The 20,862-nt window shown below is 43.7% G+C and overlaps 1 protein-coding gene across 3 annotated transcripts; it reads right to left on the bottom strand.

Annotated features, from left to right (window-relative positions):
- Positions 1 to 1,990: 1,990 nt before the first annotated feature.
- LOC127527021 (collectin-46-like) lies at positions 1,991 to 20,418 on the bottom strand. 3 transcript variants are annotated; one of them, XR_007934375.1, is made up of 6 exons: positions 20,088 to 20,418; positions 14,568 to 15,626; positions 11,701 to 11,790; positions 11,506 to 11,589; positions 5,012 to 6,117; positions 1,991 to 2,883 (listed from the first exon to the last, which is right to left on the bottom strand). XR_007934375.1 is itself a non-coding variant. In XM_051924429.1 (6 exons), exons 1-6 carry the CDS (start codon positions 20,272 to 20,274, stop codon positions 5,738 to 5,740), a joined length of 1,674 nt encoding a protein of 557 aa, XP_051780389.1. In that variant the 5' UTR covers positions 20,275 to 20,418; the 3' UTR covers positions 2,893 to 5,737. The 3 variants fall into 3 exon arrangements, 2 of the variants coding, with proteins under 2 accessions (XP_051780389.1, XP_051780388.1); XM_051924429.1 differs by lacking the exon at positions 1,991 to 2,883 and having other exon boundaries at positions 2,893 to 6,117; positions 14,568 to 15,098; positions 15,225 to 15,626; XM_051924428.1 differs by lacking the exon at positions 1,991 to 2,883 and having other exon boundaries at positions 2,893 to 6,117.
- Positions 20,419 to 20,862: the final 444 nt, after the last annotated feature.

The following is a 20,862-nucleotide window of genomic DNA, read 5'->3' on the forward strand; positions in this document are numbered from 1 at the left end:
TCATAACAGACAACACAACACCATCTCTCTTATGTCATTTCATTTTGGTCACACACTTCTTGCTGATGGCTTAGCCTATATTTTGTAGATGTTGGCCGTTTATCTGGGGCACGATGAAATAAAAGCTCATCCTTATTTTTGGTAGTTTCACTTTTCAGGCCACTATTATATTATCTGGCCAGTGCTGTACCTCACAATTTGCACTGTCATCATGGCTGGCTGTGTACAGTGCTGCTGCGGATGACATGTCTAGTTTTTTAGGTTTCATTTCAGCAGAAAATAGTGGCTTCATAAATAGTTTCTAGGCTGACAGAATATCCCTGGTCATCAGTTCCTAAATCTGGTCACTTGAAGTGCTTCTTCCCTGCATTCAACTTCCCTTTGAAGAAATTTTATAACCTCAAGTGACACTCCTGTCACCACATGAATGTATCTGGTGCATGTAATCTAATACAATGTCATCTGGTGTCATTTTTGACAGTCTAAACTTTGTTCATCTAAGATGAAGAGCTGAAGTCTGAATATTCGACATTAACATCAGCATTAATGTTTGCAGAGCACCTTCTATTGGAATGTACTTTGTAATGCATACAGTAATAAAATACATTGCATTTATCATTCCAACAGATGGCACATCACAGATGCTTGCAGTAGCAAAATGCATCACATAAATGTTTGTGACGTGCCATCTGTTGGAATGAAAATGCTATTCATTTCTTTACTATAAATGTTTGGGATGTGCAGTCTGTTGGAATGACAAATTCAATGCATATGCCTCTGTTATATGCCACTTGGTATGTGAATTGTAGCAGCAGTGTTGATGTTTGTGAAGCACCATCTGTGGGAATTTTATTACTGACTGCATTACAAAAATGAATTCCAATAGATGGTGTGTTGCAAACATCAATGCTAAATATGTCCAACAGAAAGTAAGTGCAAGATGGAAATAAATCAGCTTATCCACCTTAATAAAATGACATGTGTCTGTCTATCTGTGTGTCCATCCAGTTGCTATGTCTCTTTTGTATGCCATTTGGTATGGGATTCATAAAAGCAGTGCTAATGTTTCTGATGCACCATTTGTTGTAATGTAAAATGCTATGTATTTCGTTACTACAAATTTTTGTGATGTGCCATCTGACAAACGCAATGGATATATCTCTGTTATATGCCATTTAGTATGTGATATGGAGAAGCACTGTTGATGTCTGTGATGCACCCTCTGTTGGAAAGATGAATCCAATGCCTTTTATTACTACAATAGAGTGTGACCTACCATCTGTTGGAAAGACAAATGCAATTAATTTTATTGCTATATGCATTACAAAATACATTCTGACAGATGGTGCATAACAGACGCTGATGATGAATATGCCCAGCAAAAAGTAACTGCCAGACAGAAAGAAATCAGTTTATCCACTTTAATAAGAGAACATGTGTCTGTCTGTCTGTCTGTGTGTCCATCTGGTTGCTATGTCTCTGTTATATGCCATTTGGTATGGGATTCATAAAAGTAGTGCTAATGTTTGTGATATACCATCTGTTGGAATGAAAAATACAAGGTAATTGCTACAAATGTTTGTGATGCGCCAGCTGTTGGAAAACAGCCAGGAAAGAGGTCTAATAATAGCATACTAGAATGACTAATGTAACAGTTTTTATATAGAGCCTGTAGTGGCCTGAGTGATCAAAGTACATGCAGATAATGTGCAGCCAGCCTCACAAAATGGCAAAATGGTGTGAAGCTTCTAAAAGGCCCATGAGAAATAAGCCAGGGTCCTCCCTAGCTGGATGAGAAAAGCCCTTGGCCCTATTCAACCAGTAGGCTTTGGGCCTATCCAGGCCTCAGAAATGGGGCACATGCATTTAAAGTTTCAATTCCTTTAAATGTCCTGAAATATATCAAAATGCCTCCCAAAAGAAGGTAAATCACAAAAAAAACCCTTGGCTTGGGTAACAAGTCCACAAGGAATCTTTATTAAAGAAAAATGTATTTACATAAAGAAAAGAAAAAACAAAATAGGCAAACATAGAAGAAAGAATTGTTTAAAAAAGCAATCCAAGGCAAATGGGTCTAAATCTATAAATCCAAGAAGCTAGGAAAATCAATGCACACAAAAACAAAGGGCTTTGAGCATTATTATTATTATCATTATTATTATTATTGTTGTTGTTGTCATTATTATTATTTTTATTATTAATAAAACAAGCCCCAAACATCAAAGAGACTCTAATAGGTCCACTGCCCAGTATAAAATATACAGACAGGGGGGTGGTGCTTCAGCAGTGACATCAGAGAGGCCCCGCCTCTTAGGGCTCCACCCCAAGGCATAAAGAGAACACAAGCGAACAAGAACCAAACGCACAGCAACTGAATAATAAATAAACAGAACAATATTTACATAATTATTAATGAAAACACAAAATAACACATGGGAAATATTCAAAAGGAGAATGACAGTCAAAACAAACAAGGCTGAAACCTAAGAGCCACATGAATAATATACATTATTATTATTAAACAAGACATCCACATTCTGTCGGAGTTTGCAAAGGGTTCCATTCACATATCCTGGACTATCAGGCATTCTTGTCTGTAACGTTAGCATCCTGGTAATAATTAATGTACTATGCTGTTAAAGGCACTATATAAACATTGATTGACTGAAGTATGGGCCAAGAGTGTGCAGCTGGCCACCATATTCTCTTTGAGCTACAACTCATAACTCTTGAATCACTGATTATAGCATTCTGGAAGTAATTATGAAGGTATGCTGTTTAAGGCACTATATAACGACTGATTGGTTGAAGTACAGACACTTAATCAATGTGCAGATGGCCTCTGAGTTTTCCTGGAGTTTCACAGAAGCTGCCATTCTTAAACTGTAACCACTAATGTTAGCTGCCTGGTAATGATTAATGTAGCCTGATTTTAAAGGCGCTATATAAGGAATGACTGATTGGTGCATGAGTTGTGAGCCAGTGTGGGTTATTATGGCACAGAAGCTGCCATTCTAACAGTCGGGAACACGAAGGCATCTTAAACATGCTGGGGTCACTAATCACTCGGATAACATGCTGTTAAAGGCGCTATATAAATCTGATTGTTTGAACTATGAGAATGGAGTTGGTGTGGGAGGGTGCCATTCTTATATCCTGGAGCTCAGGGGGCATCTTACCCCAGAGGAGGTGCTAATTAAAGCATTCCTGTAATGACCCATACAGCAGGCTGTTCAAGGCGCTATATTAAAATGGATTAATAAAAGTATGTGCAGATAGTGTGCAGCCAGCCTCCACATTCTCTTGGAGTTTACAGAAGCTGTAGTTTCTTGGAGTTTGGGGGTAAGATGGGCATTAATGTTAGCACGCTGGCAATGACGATTGTAGCAGTCTGTTAAAGGCACTATATAAAGATTGATTTATTAGACTAGAGGCAGGTAGTAAGTATGCAGCCGTTCTTCTCCGGTTTCACTGGCTGCAGCCATTATAGCATTCTGGAGCACTGAGGCATCTTCACCAAAAGGGGGTGCTAATGCTACCACGACCGGTAATGACTAGTAGAGCACACTGTCAAAGGCACTATATAATGCTGACCGATTAAAGCAGTGAGCATGCAGGCGGCCCTCACATTCTCTCTCTCTCACAGTTTGCTGAAGGTGCCATTGCTAGACCTTGCAGCTTGGGGGGGATCTTGACCAAGAGGGTGCACGAATGCCGACATGCTGGTAATGAGTAGAAGAACCTGCTGTTAAAGGCACTATATTAAGATTGATTGGTTGAAATATGAGAAGGGAGCTATTGTGGGAAGCTGCTGTTCTTATAACCTGGAGCTCGTGGGGGTGGCATCCTAACCAGGCAGGGGTGCTTATTTAAAGTATGCCAGTAATGACTACTTGACAGTAAGGGCAGAGTGGTGGCTCTGAGGCTAGGGATCTGTGATGGTAATCGGAAGGTTTCCGGTTCGAATTCCGTTAAACGCCAGAAGTGACTCTACTCTGTTGGGCCCTTAACCTCCGTCCTGGGTATGACGTTAATCTGCATGTAGGCCCTCCAACCTGCAGGGAAAAACCTGGGGGTTGGTGGCAGAACTGGCACTCCAGCCACTATAAAAAAACCTCACAGTGCTGCACGCCATCTGAACGAGTGTGGTGCTGAGGTGTCACCCGTTGCACGGCTGCACTTGGGTCCTAATCTGGGATCCTGAGTTGGTTTGTTATATGGTATCAGTTTCTGCTCCTAAGTAATGACTAATATAACCAGGTTGTTCAAGGCGCTATATAGAAATCGATGGGTTAAACTGTAGGCAGGAAATAAGTGTGCACTCAGCCATCGCATTCTCCTTGGGTTTCATGGGTGCTGCCATTCTAACATGTTAGAGCACTGAGGCATCTTGACCAATAGAGGGTTGGTTATGTTAGCATACTGGTAATGACTAGAATGACACGCTTTTAAAGGCGCTATATAAAGACTGATTAATTGGAGAATGGGAAGAGAGTGGGTGGCACGGTGGCACAGTGAGTAGCGCTGCTGCCTCGCAGTTGGGAGATCTGGGGACCTGGGTTCGCTTCCCGGGTCCTCCCTGTGTGGAGTTTGCATGTTCTTCCCGTGTCTTCATGGGTTTCCTCCCAGAGTCCAAAGACATGCAGGTTAGGTGGATTGGTGATACTAAATTGGCCCTAGTGTGTGCTTGGTGTGTTTGTGTGTGTCCTGCGGTGGATTGGTTCCTGCCTTGTGCCCTGTGTTGGCTGGGATTGGCTCCAGCAGACCCCCGTGACCCTGTGTTCGGATTCAGCGGGTTGGAAAATGGATGGATGGGAAGAGAGTTAGTGTGGATTTCACAGAAGAGGCCATTCTATCATCTTTTGGCGTGGATTCATCTTGACCAATAGGGGGCACTAATGCTAACATGCTGGTAATGAGTAGAACAACCTTCTGTTAAAGGCACTATATAAAGAGTGATAGGGTGAAATATGAGAAGGAAGCTGGTATGGGAAGCTGCCGTTCTTATTACCTGGGGGGGCATCCTAACCAGGAAGGGGTGCTTATTTAAAGAATGCCAGTAATGACTAATATAGACAGACTGTTCAAGGCGCTATATAGAGATTGATGGATTAAACTGTAGGCCAGCGGTTCTCAAAAACAAAAAAGGGGGCGCGAATGTTGCCATATGTGGCGTAATTTCGCTATTCGTAGGGAAATTTTAAACTTGTAGCGGTGTATCGGCAGCAAAAAATATAGGAATAAATTTTATTAGGGTTTCAAAAAAACGTTAGAGGGGGCACGATTAAAACTTTTATCAAAACTCGGGTCGCAGATACTTCAAGGTTTGAGAAACGCTGCTGTAGGCAGGAAATAAGTGTGCAGTCAGTCAAGGCATTCTCCTTGGGTTTCATGGGTGCTGCCATTCTAACATGTTAGAGCACTGAGGCATCTTGACCAAGAGGGGTCGCTAATGTCGGCATGCTAGTAATGACCAGAGTAGCAGACTGTTAAAAGAGCTACTGTATATAAAGACTGATGAAATACCAGAGAGGTAGTCTGGGAATCTGCCACTGTTACAGTCTGGAAAAAAAGTCAGCATCGTACCCAGGAGGGGTGGGGGGCTAATGTTACTACTGAAAAGAAGCTATGCTGCAAAATGCCAGTAATAAACACGAGGCAGGATTAGGACGCTTGAGGACAGGCCTGTCACATCCCCAGAGGTGTCGGTCTACATGCCTTCACCTTCCGGCTAATTTCACTGAAACTGGCAGATGATTGCGTAAGCCGAGTCACAGGACACGTCGTTCCACAACCCATTGGACATGATAACAGTACAGTCCTCCTTTCCTTGATGATTATTGGGCTCTCCCCCTTTCCATTTTTTAAATGTCACCGGCTTCCCGTTGACGTCCTCAAATGTGCCCTCCGTCTTCCTGTCATTCAACCCGAGGAAGGCGTCTCCGAGGGATGCTTTGACGACGGCGGTGATTGCGTTGTTCTCCCCTTCGTTTGCTGGCATTGCAATTTGCCCGCCGGCCTCAGCGCAGACCTTCAGACCGTTTTCAAACGATAACTTCACGTTTTTGGAGGCGAAACTCTTTTGTCCGTAAGAATTCCAATTAAAGAATTGAATTCCTGGAAAAATCAATCAGAAAAACAAAAACATGAAAAATTGGTAGTGATCGTATAGCACTTGGGGCGACACGATGGCGCAGTGGTAACGCTGCTGCCTCGCAGTAAGGAGACCCGTCTGGGTTCGCTTCCCCTGCATGGAGTTTGCATGTTCTCCCCGTGTCTGCGTGGGTTTCCTCCCACAGTCCAAAGACATGCAGGTTAGGTGCATTGGTGATCCTAAATCATCCCTAGTGTGTGCTTGGTGTGTGTGTGTGTGTTTGTCTGCCCTGCCCGGGATTTGTTCCTGCCTTGCACCCTATGCTGGCTGGGATTGGCTCCAGCAGACCCCCATGATCCTGTGTTTGGATTCAGTGGGTTGGAAAATGGATGGATAGATGGATGTACTCTTGCAGTGTGGCTCTCTAGTGGTCAAGACTACAAACTGCTGGTTAAATACCACCACTATGAAACAAAGACAATTAAAACAAATACTGCACAGAAACCCACCCAAAACCCAGACAGTGATAAATAACTATTTAACTGAACACAGTTACAAAAGAAACCCGACAAAACACTAAGCACTAAATGATAAACACTCATGATACAATCCAAATATGGTCCAGTTTGCAGAAGCAGATGATGATGATGATGATGATGAGTGAAATGAAATTACCTAAGGGAAGCTTCCTGAATGTAATGTAAAGTTTGGTCCTACCGTACTTTTGAAGTCCGACTGATGTCTTAACAGAAGAATTCGTACTCATAAGTGCCACTAGATGGCAGCAAGCATACAAGACGTACTGCAGCTTTCCGGCTTAAATCTTTCAGAACAGAACTGGCAATCCTGTGGTCTTGATCAATATCTACAGGACTGTCAGCCCTTCTCTATATAAATGTGTCTCAAAATATTGTCCAGTCTTCATCTAATTTATTATAATGAACAAACACAGTCTGGTTTAATTAACAACACACAAATTATTCTATTGTTCTTGTAGATATTGATTACGTCATTCAAGTATTCAACAACAAAGGCTGTGAACCCCAAGGTCTGATGACTTTGACAGAAGCTAACTGGCAAACCTGGAGTCCAACCAATGAAATGAGATTGGAGGTGTGGTTTAGAGCTACGTTGACCAATAAAAAAGACTCAAACATTTTATAGCTTGCTATATTACAAGTCAAAACTGTCAGAGAGCCAATGGGGTCAGGCCTGTTGGGAATCGGAACTGTTGTGGTGCTGAGGCATCTCCCACTGCACGGCTGCACTCGGGTCCCAATTTGAGGTGGCCTATCCTGGTAGTCGCATGAAACGTCTTGTCTCTCCGGCATCTACCTCTTTGTAAACTCCGCATTTCAGTGGACTGGCCAAATCTCGGTAGGTGGGTACACTTTTTATTGGTCTGGTCTCTCTGATGGCTGTCATAGTCTGGGGATAGCTGTTTCTGTGGCGGATTGGCTCCTTCCAATGGTGTCCAATGTTACTGCTTTCAGTGAGCATATTATGAGATTCAGGCTAAGGTCCAAGTCTTTAGAATTCTGGTGCTTCATGTCTTGCTATATGGTTGCAAAACATGGATGCTATCCAGAGACCTGAGATGAAGGCTGGACTCCTTTGGTAGTATGTCTCTTCGGAGAATCCTTGGGTACCACTGGTTTGACTTTGTGTCATCTGAGTGGTTGCTTATGGAGTCCCGAATGAGGTACATTACCTGCATTGTGAGGGAGCGTCAGTTACAGCACTACGACCATGAGGTGTGATTACCCGAGAGTGATCCAGCTCATTGTTGAGGACCTGAGTGGCTGGACCAGGCCAAGGGAATTACTCACGTAACACCTGGCTGCAGCAGATAGAGGGTCATTACCAGGAGGTGGAACTGGACCATGTGTGTGCATGGGGGCTTGTCTACTGGGATCCCAAGCTGTACTTATTTTCTCTGCTGTACATGACGCATCTGCTGACGTGAAGTCTGCTTTGCAAGAAAAAAGGAGATCTCAGAAGATCTACTCTGAAGAATTGTTGATCTGCATAAAGCTGGAAAGGATTCCAAAGCCATTTCAAAGAGTTTAGATGTTCAGATCAGTCTACGGTTAGGCAAACTGTGTATACATGGAGATGATTTAGTACTGTGGTGACTTTGCCTAGTAATGGACGATGCCAGCCAAGATGACTCACAAGGCACAATGCAGAATGCAGAATACTCAGGGGAAGGTTAAAAAAAACAAAGAACCTCAGAGTAACATCTAAAGGCTTGGAGGAATCATTGGAACAGGTTAACATCTCCGTTCATGAGTCTACCATACTCACAACATTGAACAGGTGGGGTGTCAAGAGTTGTTTTCCCACTGCAGGAGCTTTCTTTTCAGGAACCAATGAGTTCCTGCATGATGTTGGTCCTGAGCCACTTGTGGTGGTCCCTGGATCACTTTCATGAGTTGTGCTCCCACCACCCAATGTGATGTGCAATAGTGAGTGATGATATGCGAAGTGAGGTGGGGAGTTCACAGGGACTCGTTCCCCCGCATTTTTCTCTTAGCACACTCTGGGTTGCATGGGGGACCCCCCACCTCCCAGCTTATAGCTTTGCTGCAGTGTGGGAGTAGGCTAAGAAGAAGAAGGCTGCGAGAAGTGAAGCACATCATTCCGGAGTTCACAGGGGAAATTATTGCATTGATGTGGTGCAAGGTGCAGCGCCCCAGGTGAGGCGGCCATGAAGGCTGCAGCAGTGCAAAGTGAAATGTGATCGTGAGTTCACAGGAGACAATCATGACTTCATGGGGGGGATTACTGCTTTGATGAGGTGCATAGTACCACGCACCAGAGAGGTGGCTATGAAGAGTGATGGGGTGCATACTGAGGAATACTCGGGATTTCACAGGGCAGGATCCGCGACTTCATTCTGTTGATGCGTTGCATGGTGCAGCACACCACAAAGGTGGCTATGAAGAGCGATGCAGTGCACAGTGCGATGTGATCAGGAATTCACGGGCCATAATCACGACTTCACGGGGAGGCTTTGATGAGGTGCATGGTACCATGTACTAGGGAGGTGGCTATGAAGAATGATGGAGTGCATAATGAGGAGTAATTGGGACTTCACAGTGGAGATTATTGTGTTGATGCATTTCATGGCGTGGCATACCAGGGAGGTGGCTACGAAGAAAGTTACAGTGCACAGTGTGATACGATCAGGAATTCACGGGCCATAATCACGACTTCACGGGGAAGCTTTTATGAGGTGCATGGTACCATGTACTAGGGAGGTGGCTATGAAGAATGATGGAGTGCATAATGAGGAGTAATTGGGACTTCACAATGGAGATTATTGTGTTGATGCGTTGCGTGGTGCAGCACACCAGGAAGGCGACTATGAAGAGCGATGCAGTGCACTGTGTGATGTGATTGGGAATTCACGGGGGACAATCATGACTTCATGGGATAAGCTTTGATAAGGTGCATAGCTGCACTTACTAGGGTTGGAGGCTATGAAGAGCGATGGAGTGCATAATGAAGAGGAATCGGGACATCACAATGAAGGTTTATTGTGTCGAAGCGTTTTATGGCGTGGCGTACCAGGAAGACTGCTACAAAGAGTGATGCAGTGCACAGTGCGATGCGATAGGGAATTCATGGGGGACAAGCACAACTTCACGGGGGAGATTATTGCTTTGATGAGGTGCACAGCACCACGTACCAGGGAAGAGGCTATGAAGAATGATGGGATGAATAATGAGGAGAATCAGGACTTCACATGGGAGATTATTGTGTTGATGAGTTTCATGGCATGACACACCATGGAGGCGGCTATATGCGATTTGAAGAGTTCATGGGGATCCCCATACTGAACTTATTGCATCAATGTGTGGTATGGCATGGCACACCAGGGATGCAGCTATGGAAAGTTGTGTTGTGGACAGTGCAGTGTTCCATCTTCACGGATGACTTCCCAAAGTCCAAACTACTACCTGATTTGTAAAATGGCACCAGTGCTTATGATCAATCAATCAGCACCCTAACCCTAACTCATTGCTCAAGTCCCACTCAACCTGCAATAGTTCCTTGTTGAACAAAAGCTACATACCCTGGAGTAGAAGAAACAAAGAATACCTGGGACCACCTACTAGGAATTACAAATGGTCTGAAGTTCCTGCTACAAAAGTTCCGAATAGTCCCTGATTCCAGAAAAAAAGTTTCTGCAGCAGGAAGGTGCCTTATAGCAGGACACCAAGGAGGAAGCCACTTCTCTCCAAGAAAAAATATCACTGCATGCCACTAGTTTGCCAAAGACCACCTTGACTCACCACAATATCATTGGGAAAATGTTCTATGAACTGGTGAAACTAAAATTGAATTGTTTAGGAAGAAATGACAGCAGTATTTATGGCATTAAAAGGGCACAGCACGTCTACATGAAAACATCATCTCAACAAAGAGGTACATTGGAGAGAACCTCGAGATTTGGGGCTGCTTTGCTGAACAGCTTTCCATTCCTGAAGGGAAATGGATTTCCCAAGGTTATCAAGGAATCCTACACGATAATATCAGGGTGACTGTCTGCCAGCTGAAGTTCAATAGAACTTGAGTGATGTAGCAGGACAATAACTCTAAACATTGAAGTCAATCTTCTGCAGAATGGCAACACATAAAAATAAAATATAAAAAAATCTGCCTGGCCTGGTCAGAGCCCAATTGAGATGTTGTGGAATGACCTCAGTAGAGACGTTCACAACTGACATCCTAAGGACATGGCTGAACTGGAGCAGCTCTGTAATGAAGAATGGTCCAAAATTCCTCCTGAAGGATGTGCAGGTCTGATCTGCAGCTGCCGGAAGTGCTGTGTTATAGTTTATTGCTGTCAATGGAGGTCCGACCATTTATCAAATCCAAGGATTCACTGACTTTTTCCATGGAATGTTGTGAATATCTGATGGGAGCGTTCAATCAAGACATGAAAGATTAGATGTGTTTCTGCATTATCAGCGTAAGGATATTGTGTTTGTCTACATTTATGACGTGGATGAAGGTTGGATCACATTTTATGAACAGGTAATGCAGAAAACCTGATGGCCTGCAGCAGACACCAGTAAGGTCATCAGTCAACTGTCTGACGTAGATGTTCAATAGACACGTATCTAATTTGTGCAGCCAGGCTTGCGGCAGGGTGGCTGTGACAGACCAAAACGAGGTATCAGTTTGAATTTGGTCAAAGTGTACTTCTTAAAGGCGCAGTATTCCATTAAACCAACCAGATTCTCATTATATACCATGAACTCCATCCAACTACTGCAAACTAGAATGACTAAACCTGTGGAGAAGAACTTGGAGGACATTCCTCATGACCTGTCTCAAAAACCACAAACAGCTTGGAAGGTTAAAACTCACAGGAAGAAGATGAAAGGTCTAACACTTACGTTTTTCAAGCTTGGAGATGCTGAGTCTCAGCACCTGAAGTTGGCTTTCCAGTTGTGTGACGCGGTTGACATCTGCTGGTAGTCCTAGAGAGCAGAAAGTGAAAGGCGATGAGTGGAAAACAAGCGTAGCCTCTAAGCTCTAAGTGACCCTGCTATGCAAGTGTGGTTACTTTAAGGCTAAAAAATATTGGTTACCTCGAGGCCCAAGTTCTCCTTTGTCACCTTTGCCACCTGGTGATCCAGGTGCTCCATTTTTTCCTGCCACTCCTTGGGTACCAGTTGCTCCTGAAATAAAACACATTTATGTAGACAAAGTTCCAGCACAAGGAGATTCATAAGGGTATCTGGGAATGGAGCACCTTGGGCAGAAGGTCAATAATAGATTTTGCAATTGTGTCATCTAACCTGGGACCATATGTTTTGGACACTCAGGTGAAGGGAGGTGAAAAACTTTCAACTGAACACCACTTGGTAGTCCAGGAAATGTCCGGCTGAGGTGTCTTTTCACGATGAGTTCAATTCCTACCTCAGAAAGAACTTCTCCCAAGTGCAGAGTGAGGTTGGGGACATTGAGTCCAAACGAGACCTGGTATAAGACTTTAGGTGTGGAAGCATTTGTTAAAACTGGTGGTCTTAAGGCGCTCAAGGCATCTCATTGAGGCAACACTAGGACCTGATGGTGCACACCAAATGTGAGGGAAGCTGTCAGACTATGAACAAGGTGGCATTCAAGGAAATGGTCTCTATGGGATTCCTGTCTCTGTTAAGAGGTAGCGACAAGCTCAGAAGACTGCTGCAGACTTGGCTGTGGTAGCAAACGCTCAAGCATGGGAGAAGTTTGGAAAGGCCATGGAAGAAAGACTATCAGACGGCCTTGAAGCTCCTCTGGCAAATTGTTCAATGCCAGACTGTATTAAGCAGGGATATTGAACTCTTCTGGGTAAATTGTTCAGTGGTGGAAGGAACTCTTTGAGGGGACTCCTCAAACTGGGGATCCTAACACTGTTGGTGGTCTGACGACTCTTTGGTGGTAAGGCTGGAACATTGGGAGAGCGTGATTAACGTGTCTATTCAATGTTGCAATGGAAGGCATGTAAAGTACCCTTGGATTGAGAGACTGATGTGATGACCCCCAATTTTTGAGAAGGGTGACCAGAAGGTGATCACACTCCTCTGTGGTGGTAAGGCATTAAAAGAAATAAACATTTGAAATACATCAGTCTGTGTGTAATGAATGAATCTAATATACAAGTTTCACTTTTTGAATGGAATTACTGAAATAAATCAACTTTGTCATGATATTCTAATTTTATGACCAGCACCTGTATACAGTGTTCATACAGTTATTAGTTGTTTGTTTTCTGCAATTTAGTAATAAGAAGTACGTTGACACTTTTCACAAAACTTTGTCTGAATTATAATCTGCAGATAATATTGTTCAATCAATTCAGTCTTCTACATGTTTACGTATTTGTTTTCCACTAATTTCTGTTTTTGTCCTCTGACGGTTAACTTACCTAAAGCACCAGGAGAGGGCGCTGCTGTGTGAGCTGTATACCCGCCTTCTCTACTCTACCTGTGTGTGACTCACTTGGATCAAGCTTGTGAGAGCAGCTGTCGGATGAGTAAAAGGGGAAAATCTACAAAATTGACACGTGCAAAACACCACTGTGAAGTAAAACTGAAAGAGTAAACTCGCTCTTAGTTGAGGTTGCACTGAACGTTTCTCTGTTTTATGATAGGTGAGTCCATAAATTTGCCGATGCTTTTCAATGAGTGATTTTGAAATTTTAAAACATAAGGTGCGATCTGTTTGAGATATGTGAATGAAAACTGAACTCTCTTGACAAGTTTCTTTGAAGAATACATGTGCCACATCTCAACGAAATTGGTCTACAGGGGGCTGAGTTGTTTCATGTGGACAGACAGACAGACAGACATGGGCTTTTACGGTAGGTTCTTTGCGCATTACATGTGAATACATCTAAAAAGAATTAACCTCAAAAGAATTAAACTGACAAGATTCAACTCCTTCGATCTTTCCTCATGGCTTGCTCTCCATGGTCTTGAAATATGCATAGCCAGTCTTCTGTGTGCTTTCTCTAGCACTTGTTTTTGTAGCATGGACACCAAAATGGCCCACAGTCTTAGGTCTCAGTTTATTATCTAATTTAAGTATGACCTTTGTGAGGAACAGCTGGCATCCTTACTCGGCCAGGACGCCCTTAGGAAGGACTAATAGGGGGAGACAGCGTACACCGGGGTTCATCTCCCCTAGGGCACTAGATGGCAGTGAGTCCAGTCTCAGATTCCCACATGGGTTGCCACAGGGCATGCCAGGTATTGTAGTCCCAGGAGGGCAGCCCTGTTGTTTCCTGATGGGGCCGCCAGGGGGAGATGGGGAAGTCCCTACGTCAATGGGTTTCTGCCTCACCCGGAAGTGCTTACAGACAATGTGTGAAGATCTGGAGCACTTCTGGGGCAGCTAACATAAAAGGAACTGCCTATATCGCATCATAGAGTTAGAGTCGGGTGGAATGAGGAGGAAACTTACAAGGAGGAGTGAAGGAGGAAGTGAGAGACCAAGAGAAGGAAGACAAAAATGTGTTTATTGTGCTATACAGTGCTTATTGCTTATACTAGTGGCTGTGGTGGTGGGAAACGCTTGTTGAGAAGAGTTTCCCTCAATAAGTACTCTCTGAGCTTTTGCCTTGTGTCTGTGCTTGTTGGTGTTGGGTGTTTGGAGAGCTGGAGCACCCCCTGGTGTCCACACCTCCCTTTTCAACATACCATATCAGGGACTACATGCCATGTGTATTCTTAGGATAACCATCCAAGTTTACTCAAAAGAACAGAATGACTTGTTCAGAGACCATACCTTTGGAGATGTAAATAGTAACAGTTGGTTGTGACCAAACCCTCTTTAAACTTATTACCCTAAATATAAAGAACATTCGTATGCCGTCTAATTTCCATGATCTTCTGCTTTCTGCTCATGGATGTTGAGACATTTGATATGTACAGAAGAAAAGAAATCAATCATCTGTGAAGATTTTACTTACCTGGTAAACCACGGTCACCCTTTTGTCCTGATGTACCCGGTGACCCGGGTATCCCTCGATCTCCTTTCTGACCAGACGCTCCTGTGGTTCCTGGTGTTCCCTTGTCACCTTTCTGTCCAGCTGCACCTTGAGATCCAGGTGTCCCTTGGGTGCCTTTCTGTCCCACTGGGCCTTGCACACCAGGTGGTCCTTGGGCTCCTTTCTGTCCAGCTGAACCTGGTGTCCCTGGCGTTCCTTGGCTGCCTTTCTGTCCAGCTGGACCTTGGGCTCCAGAATTTCCACTGGCACCTTTCTGACCTGCTGGGCCCTGAGCACCTGGATTTCCTGGACTCCCTTTCTGCCCTGATGCACCCTGAGCACCTTGTATTCCATGTTCACCTTTAAGCCCTGCTGGACCTTGAGGACCTGGTGTTCCCTGTACACCTTTCTGTCCTACTGCACCTTGAATGCCTGGACTTCCCTTTTCACCTTTTTGTCCTACTGAGCCCGGGGCTCCTGGTTTTCCAAGGTCACCTTTTGGTCCTGCTAGACCTTGTGCTCCTGGAGGCCCTTGAGAGCCTGCTGTGCCTTGAGGTCCTGGTGGTCCCTGTGCACCTTTCTGTCCAGCTGGACCCTGGACTCCTGTTGTTCCTTGGCTTCCTTTCAGTCCTGCTGGACCTGGTCCTCCTGGTGGTCCTTTTTCACCTTTCTGCCCTGCTGAACCCTGAGCTCCTGGTACTCCTTTGTCACCTTTTAGTCCTGCTGGACCTTGAGGCCCAGCAGGTCCTTGGCTGCCTTTCTGCCCAGCTGCACCTTGAGCTCCAGGATTGCCACTGTCTCCTTTCTGCCCTGCTGAACCTTGAGCTCCTGGACTTCCTTTGTCACCCTTCTGCCCAGCTGGACCTGGTGGTCCCGCTACACCCTGACTACCTTTGGGTCCTGCTAGACCCTGAGATCCTGGAACTCCCTTATCACCTTTTTGTCCAGCTGCACCTGAGGGACCTTGAAGTCCTCTCTCGCCTTTCTCTCCTGCTAAACCTTGCGGGCCAGCTTTTCCTGGTGGGCCAGGGACTCTTTCTCCTAGAAGCAAACACATGAAATTGTAAATCTTAGGGAATGAAGTACCTGACAATAACAAAGTAACAGCCAATCAGATCATTTTAAAATCAACATGTGTTGACTGAACAAGACAGCAGCAGAATTTTATCTAGAAAAGGAATCGGGAGGTGAAGCGAAACCAAAGAAACAAGGGAAGGGTCATAAGAGGGAAGGAGAAAAAAGAAAAAGAAATGCTCTCTGTGGGTTTTTCCTTCTCAGTTGAGAGGTACTCAGACGACTGCTGCGAACATGGCTGTGGAAGCAAACGTTCAGGCATGGGAGAAGTTTGGAGAGGCCAGAAAGAGTATCAGAGGGATTTCGGGCTGTTCTGGTACACTGTTCAATGCCAGACTGGGTTAAGCAGGGATGAAGAGGTGCAGACCTCTTCTGGGGAAATTGTCTTATGGTGGAACAAAGTCTTTGGAGGAAACTCCTCATGTCTAATGGTGCCGAGGAATCCCATCACTCTTGCTGAAGTCACTATGGTGGTCTGAGGATTTCATGGTGGTAAGGCTAGATAGATAGATAGATAGATAGATAGATAGATAGATAGATAGATAGATAGATAGATAGATAGATAGATAGATAGATAGATAGATAGATAGATAGATAGATAGATAGATAGATAGATAGATAGATAGATAGATAGATAGATAGATAGATAGATAGATAGATAGATAGATAGATGTGAAAGGCACTACATAATAGATAGATAGTGTCACGCACATGCGCATAAGGAGCCGCTTAAAGACCCAACGAGCAATGTAGCATATCGTGCCAGGGGACAAAGGTGGGGTACTAACCTCTCTTTCTTTATTTCCATAGAAAGAATGAAGCACCACCACCTTGAAGTCACTCGGACTCCCTAAACAACACTCAGCCACTTCCGCATTCCTTCCTTCCCTCTGGTCACCTTCTGATGACGTCATGAATCCCATCCACCACCTCGGTTCCTTCCCAGCATTCCGTCCACCTGTTTCCAGTCCCACCCCATAAATTGTCCCCCTGCGCATACCAGTATGTCTGTTATACATGAAGAGTGAACATTGACCGTGATTTTGCCGTCACAGGGATGGAAACCCCAAACCTTTATACAGTGGAACCTCAGTTTGCGAGTAACTTGGTTTACGAGTGTTTTGCAAGACGAGCAAAAATTTTCAATAAATTTTCACTTGATAAACGAGTGAGGTCTTGCAGTACGAGTAGTATGTACTGTATACGCTTTGTCTGCTGAGTGTCATGTGATCACAACTGAGCTGATGGTTCTTCTCTCTCTCTCACTGCGGGATTGTGGGCAATCGTCTCCTATTCTCCGTCTGAGTCGGCGTGCCTCACTCATATAGTCAACATCCGTACGAGCGTATAGTGTTTACTACAGCATTAGCATTGTGACTGGGTGTGCGCGCGTGTGTGTGTGCTGTGACGTGCGAGTCCCCGTCTTGCACCCTAAAACACGAAGCTGAGTCTCAGTACTTTAGCAACACAAGCTTTATTCAGCTTGAAACAGCAACAGCGCGGTTATTTATACACAGACACAGCAGTCAGGCAGGGCCCTGCACATTTATAATGTTCCTTGTTCCTTGTATCACCCATCGACAGCAGGCAGTGCCGGATTAACCAATAGGCACATGTAGCATATTCTACGGGCCCCGCAATTTCGGGGGCCCCCAAATGGTGGACCCAATATTTAATGAAAAAGTGTAGCATTGAAAAACTGGTCTTTAAAAATATTATCTTTACGTTTTTAAACTGTAAATTTCTTACACAACAAAACTTTAGGGCCCAACACATAAAATTCACATAAATATTATAAGATTCTTATTATAATCGAGAGTAAAATAATTATTTAGTCCGGTTTGAACTGTTCAGAATCTAAACTTCAGATGATGCAAACCAAAAGGGTCCCCAAATTTGAAATGTGCTACGGGCCCCCAAAGCTCTTAATCCGGCCCTGACGGCAGGCACTTATAGCATGTCCGCGATCTTTTCGGATTCGCTTTTACGGAGAACTGCTACAGCACTGGGAGACTGCGAATGCTTTGGGACGCTCTTCCGCGTGTCGTCCCGTTGGGTGCAAACCCACAAGAGTTTAGAAACTCACTCACACCAGCCATGATTCTCTTCAAAGGTAAAGTGTAAGTTAATTTGTTTTATGTATTTTTACTTTATATTTTGTATTAATCATTTTTATATGAATAGTTTTGGGTTGTGGAACAAATCATCTGAGTTTCCATTATTTCTTATGGGGAAATTCACTTTGATATACGAGTGCTTTGGAATACGAGCACGTTTCCGGAACGAATTATTCTCGCAAACCGAGGTTCCACTGTACTTGTTTGTGCTTCTTTTTACAATAGATAGATTGATAGATAGATGTGAAAGGCACGATAGATAGATAGATAGATAGATAGATAGATAGATAGATAGATAGATAGATAGATAGATAGATAGATAGATAGATAGATAGATGTGAAAGGCACTATATATTAAATAGATAGATAGATAGATAGATAGATAGATAGATAGATAGATAGATAGATAGATAGATAGATAGATAGATAGATAGATAGATAGATAGATAGATAGATAGATAGATGTGAAAGGCACTATATATTAAATAGATAGATAGATAGATAGATAGATAGATAGATAGATAGATAGATAGATAGATAGATAGATAGATAGATAGATAGATAGATAGATGTGAAAGGCACTATATATTAAATAGATAGATAGATAGATAGATAGATAGATAGATAGATAGATAGATAGATAGATAGATAGATAGATAGATAGATAGATAGATAGATAGATAGATAGATAGATAGATGTGAAAGGCACTATATATTAAATAGATAGATAGATAGATAGATAGATAGATAGATAGATAGATAGATAGATAGATAGATAGATAGATAGATAGATAGATAGATAGATAGATAGATAGATAGATAGATAGATAGATTGGGAATTTGTTTTTACAAACGCTCTTTAAATAAATAAATACATAAATATATAGATAGATAAATATATATGCATACACACTATGGTCTGAACACACAGCAGAATGACTAAAAATGAAGAAAATTTAAAAAGAAAGAAAACTTCTGACTTGACAGTCCCGGCCACTTTGAGGCGCTATACAGATGTATTGCTTGAACTTAATCCAAGTTTAGCTTTAAGGTGAGTGCAGCATCTAATCAGTGCAGGATGGAGCTCTGGTAGAGAACGCTGGTCCAACATGCCAGGCACATTACTGACGTGCACTCACAGTGGGCTGATTCAGGGTTTCTAATAATCTAACTTGATTTCTATGCCCATATTTAAAACATCAATTTCGATTTTACAGTCATGGCACCACCAGGCAGGGTAAATCTCTGACTGGGACGCTGGTCCAAACCACAGGGTGCACACACCCACACTTGCTTATACCAGGCTAATTTCGAGTCAATAACAACTTTTATTTGCATAACACATTTTAATGCAATAGGTTCTATTATTGAGTTCACCTAATCCCATTTTAGGGTCATTGTGACCTTGAACCAATCATGGTAGCATCAGGAAGGAGTCATCTCTTTCAGTTCACAGTATGTTTAATTATACTGAGACAGTCAACCTAAACTAGCCATCCTTTCCTGGACCTTCCCAATCTAATTTTAGAGTCACGGTGATTTCAGCATATTACAGCAGCACCAAGTCTGAGGCTGAGCCGGCAGTGGATCTAGCACCTGTCCAAAAGTATCACCGTCTAACCCACCCTTCCATCCATCCATTAGTCAACAGTCTGTGAAATACTAGGGGACATTGCAGCACCCCAAACCCCAGACACAACAGCACAAACAGTTTCAGATGGCAATAAAGATTCATTGCCACAAATACCTCAACATATTCCACAGCTTCATCAATATGACTCTTACCTTCTCCACTCCTCCCACGTGAGCCTCTTCCGACTAAAAATTCTGACACTGACTCCCTGGGTGAAGCAGAGCAGCTTCCTTTGTACCAGACTGTCACACCAGAATCCAGGAAGCATTTCAGGGTCAGGCAGAAACCTCATCATGATAGGAGAGTCTGCCTCCACCAGCAGCTCCCTCTAGGATGCCAGCCAAGCCATGTTGTCTATTACAAGTCCAAACCTAATCTCATAGTCAAAGTGCACCCAGTGCCTATCAGGGCAGCATCAGGGCCAAGGCATGAACTGGGGCCACACCAACAGTCCCTAACACTTAGTCGGTTTTCAGATCATCGTAAGACACACACATTAGGTCAACTGCGCACCCTGCAGAGCAGGTCGGCTGTTTCTTTATCAAAACACAAAGTTCTCATTTCTGGCTGTTAATATGAGAGTTCCGAAATGCCACTGTCAAACTCACTGTTCTATAAAATGATGCAGCAAAGATACAAGTGACAGCTCAGAAGAACAATAAATTTTGCCTCACGCACCTCTGTCCCCCTTTTCTCCTTTTGGTCCAGGTGGGCCTTCTTTTCCATCCCGTCCTTCTCTACCGTCTCGCCCCGGCAGCCCTGGCATCCCATCGCAGACATTAGACTTGGAGGGCTCCTCTGTCACTCCAGGCTGTATGACCACGCAGAATAAACTTGTTATGAGGACAATGGTGGGTAACTGCATTTTTATAGCAAGGAGCTCAGTGTGTAGAATCCTGGAATTAATTTACAAAGGTAAAGGTCAGCCATTGTGAGTTTTCCTGGAATGCAAAGCCTGGAAGGAGAATCAGAACTCCAGGGTCGCACCGTGTGCCATGCTCACCTTCAGAAGTGGTCTTCACAGGAGGCTCAAGGAGAAAGTCTCATCACGTGGATATATATAGAGCTGGAGGTGTGGGATTGCAAAAGCCAGGAAATTCTCTCACCATCCTCTTCTGCAATCATTCTGAGAGTAAACAGCCAGCAGCACAATGAAGATGGTGGGAATTTCCACACACGCATAGAGTGGATTCATAAAGCATTCAGATCCCTTCACTTTCGACATACTTTACTGTGTTGTAGATTGAATTTTAAACAAAGTCCATTATTGCCTATCAATGCAAAATGTTTTCAAAGTTTCCACTAGTTGAAAGCAAACAACCAGAAAATGAACTCACAGTGTGCATGACATGACATCAAACATCATCTCAGCTCTGATGTGAAATAAGCGTCTCTGTAATTCTGGACCCCAGCATTCTATTAAAGTGCCAGGCAATGCCCCCGCACAATTGGC

Source organism: Erpetoichthys calabaricus, chromosome 3 (genome assembly GCF_900747795.2).
Source record: "Erpetoichthys calabaricus chromosome 3, fErpCal1.3, whole genome shotgun sequence".
Lineage (NCBI taxonomy): Eukaryota > Metazoa > Chordata > Cladistia > Polypteriformes > Polypteridae > Erpetoichthys > Erpetoichthys calabaricus.

Bases quoted from the DNA above. Each gene is read 5' to 3' on its own strand.
- LOC127527021 (XM_051924428.1), bottom strand. From the start codon at position 20,274: ATGCAGTTACCCACCATTGTCCTCATAACAAGTTTATTCTGCGTGGTC. The intron at 15,627-20,087 runs GTGCGTGAGGCA...GTTTGCTTCTAG, and splicing joins AGGAGAAAAGGGGGACAGAG to GAGAAAGAGTCCCTGGCCCA. The intron at 11,791-14,567 runs GTAAGTAAAATC...GTTTTATTTCAG, and splicing joins GGGTGACCGTGGTTTACCAG to GAGCAACTGGTACCCAAGGA.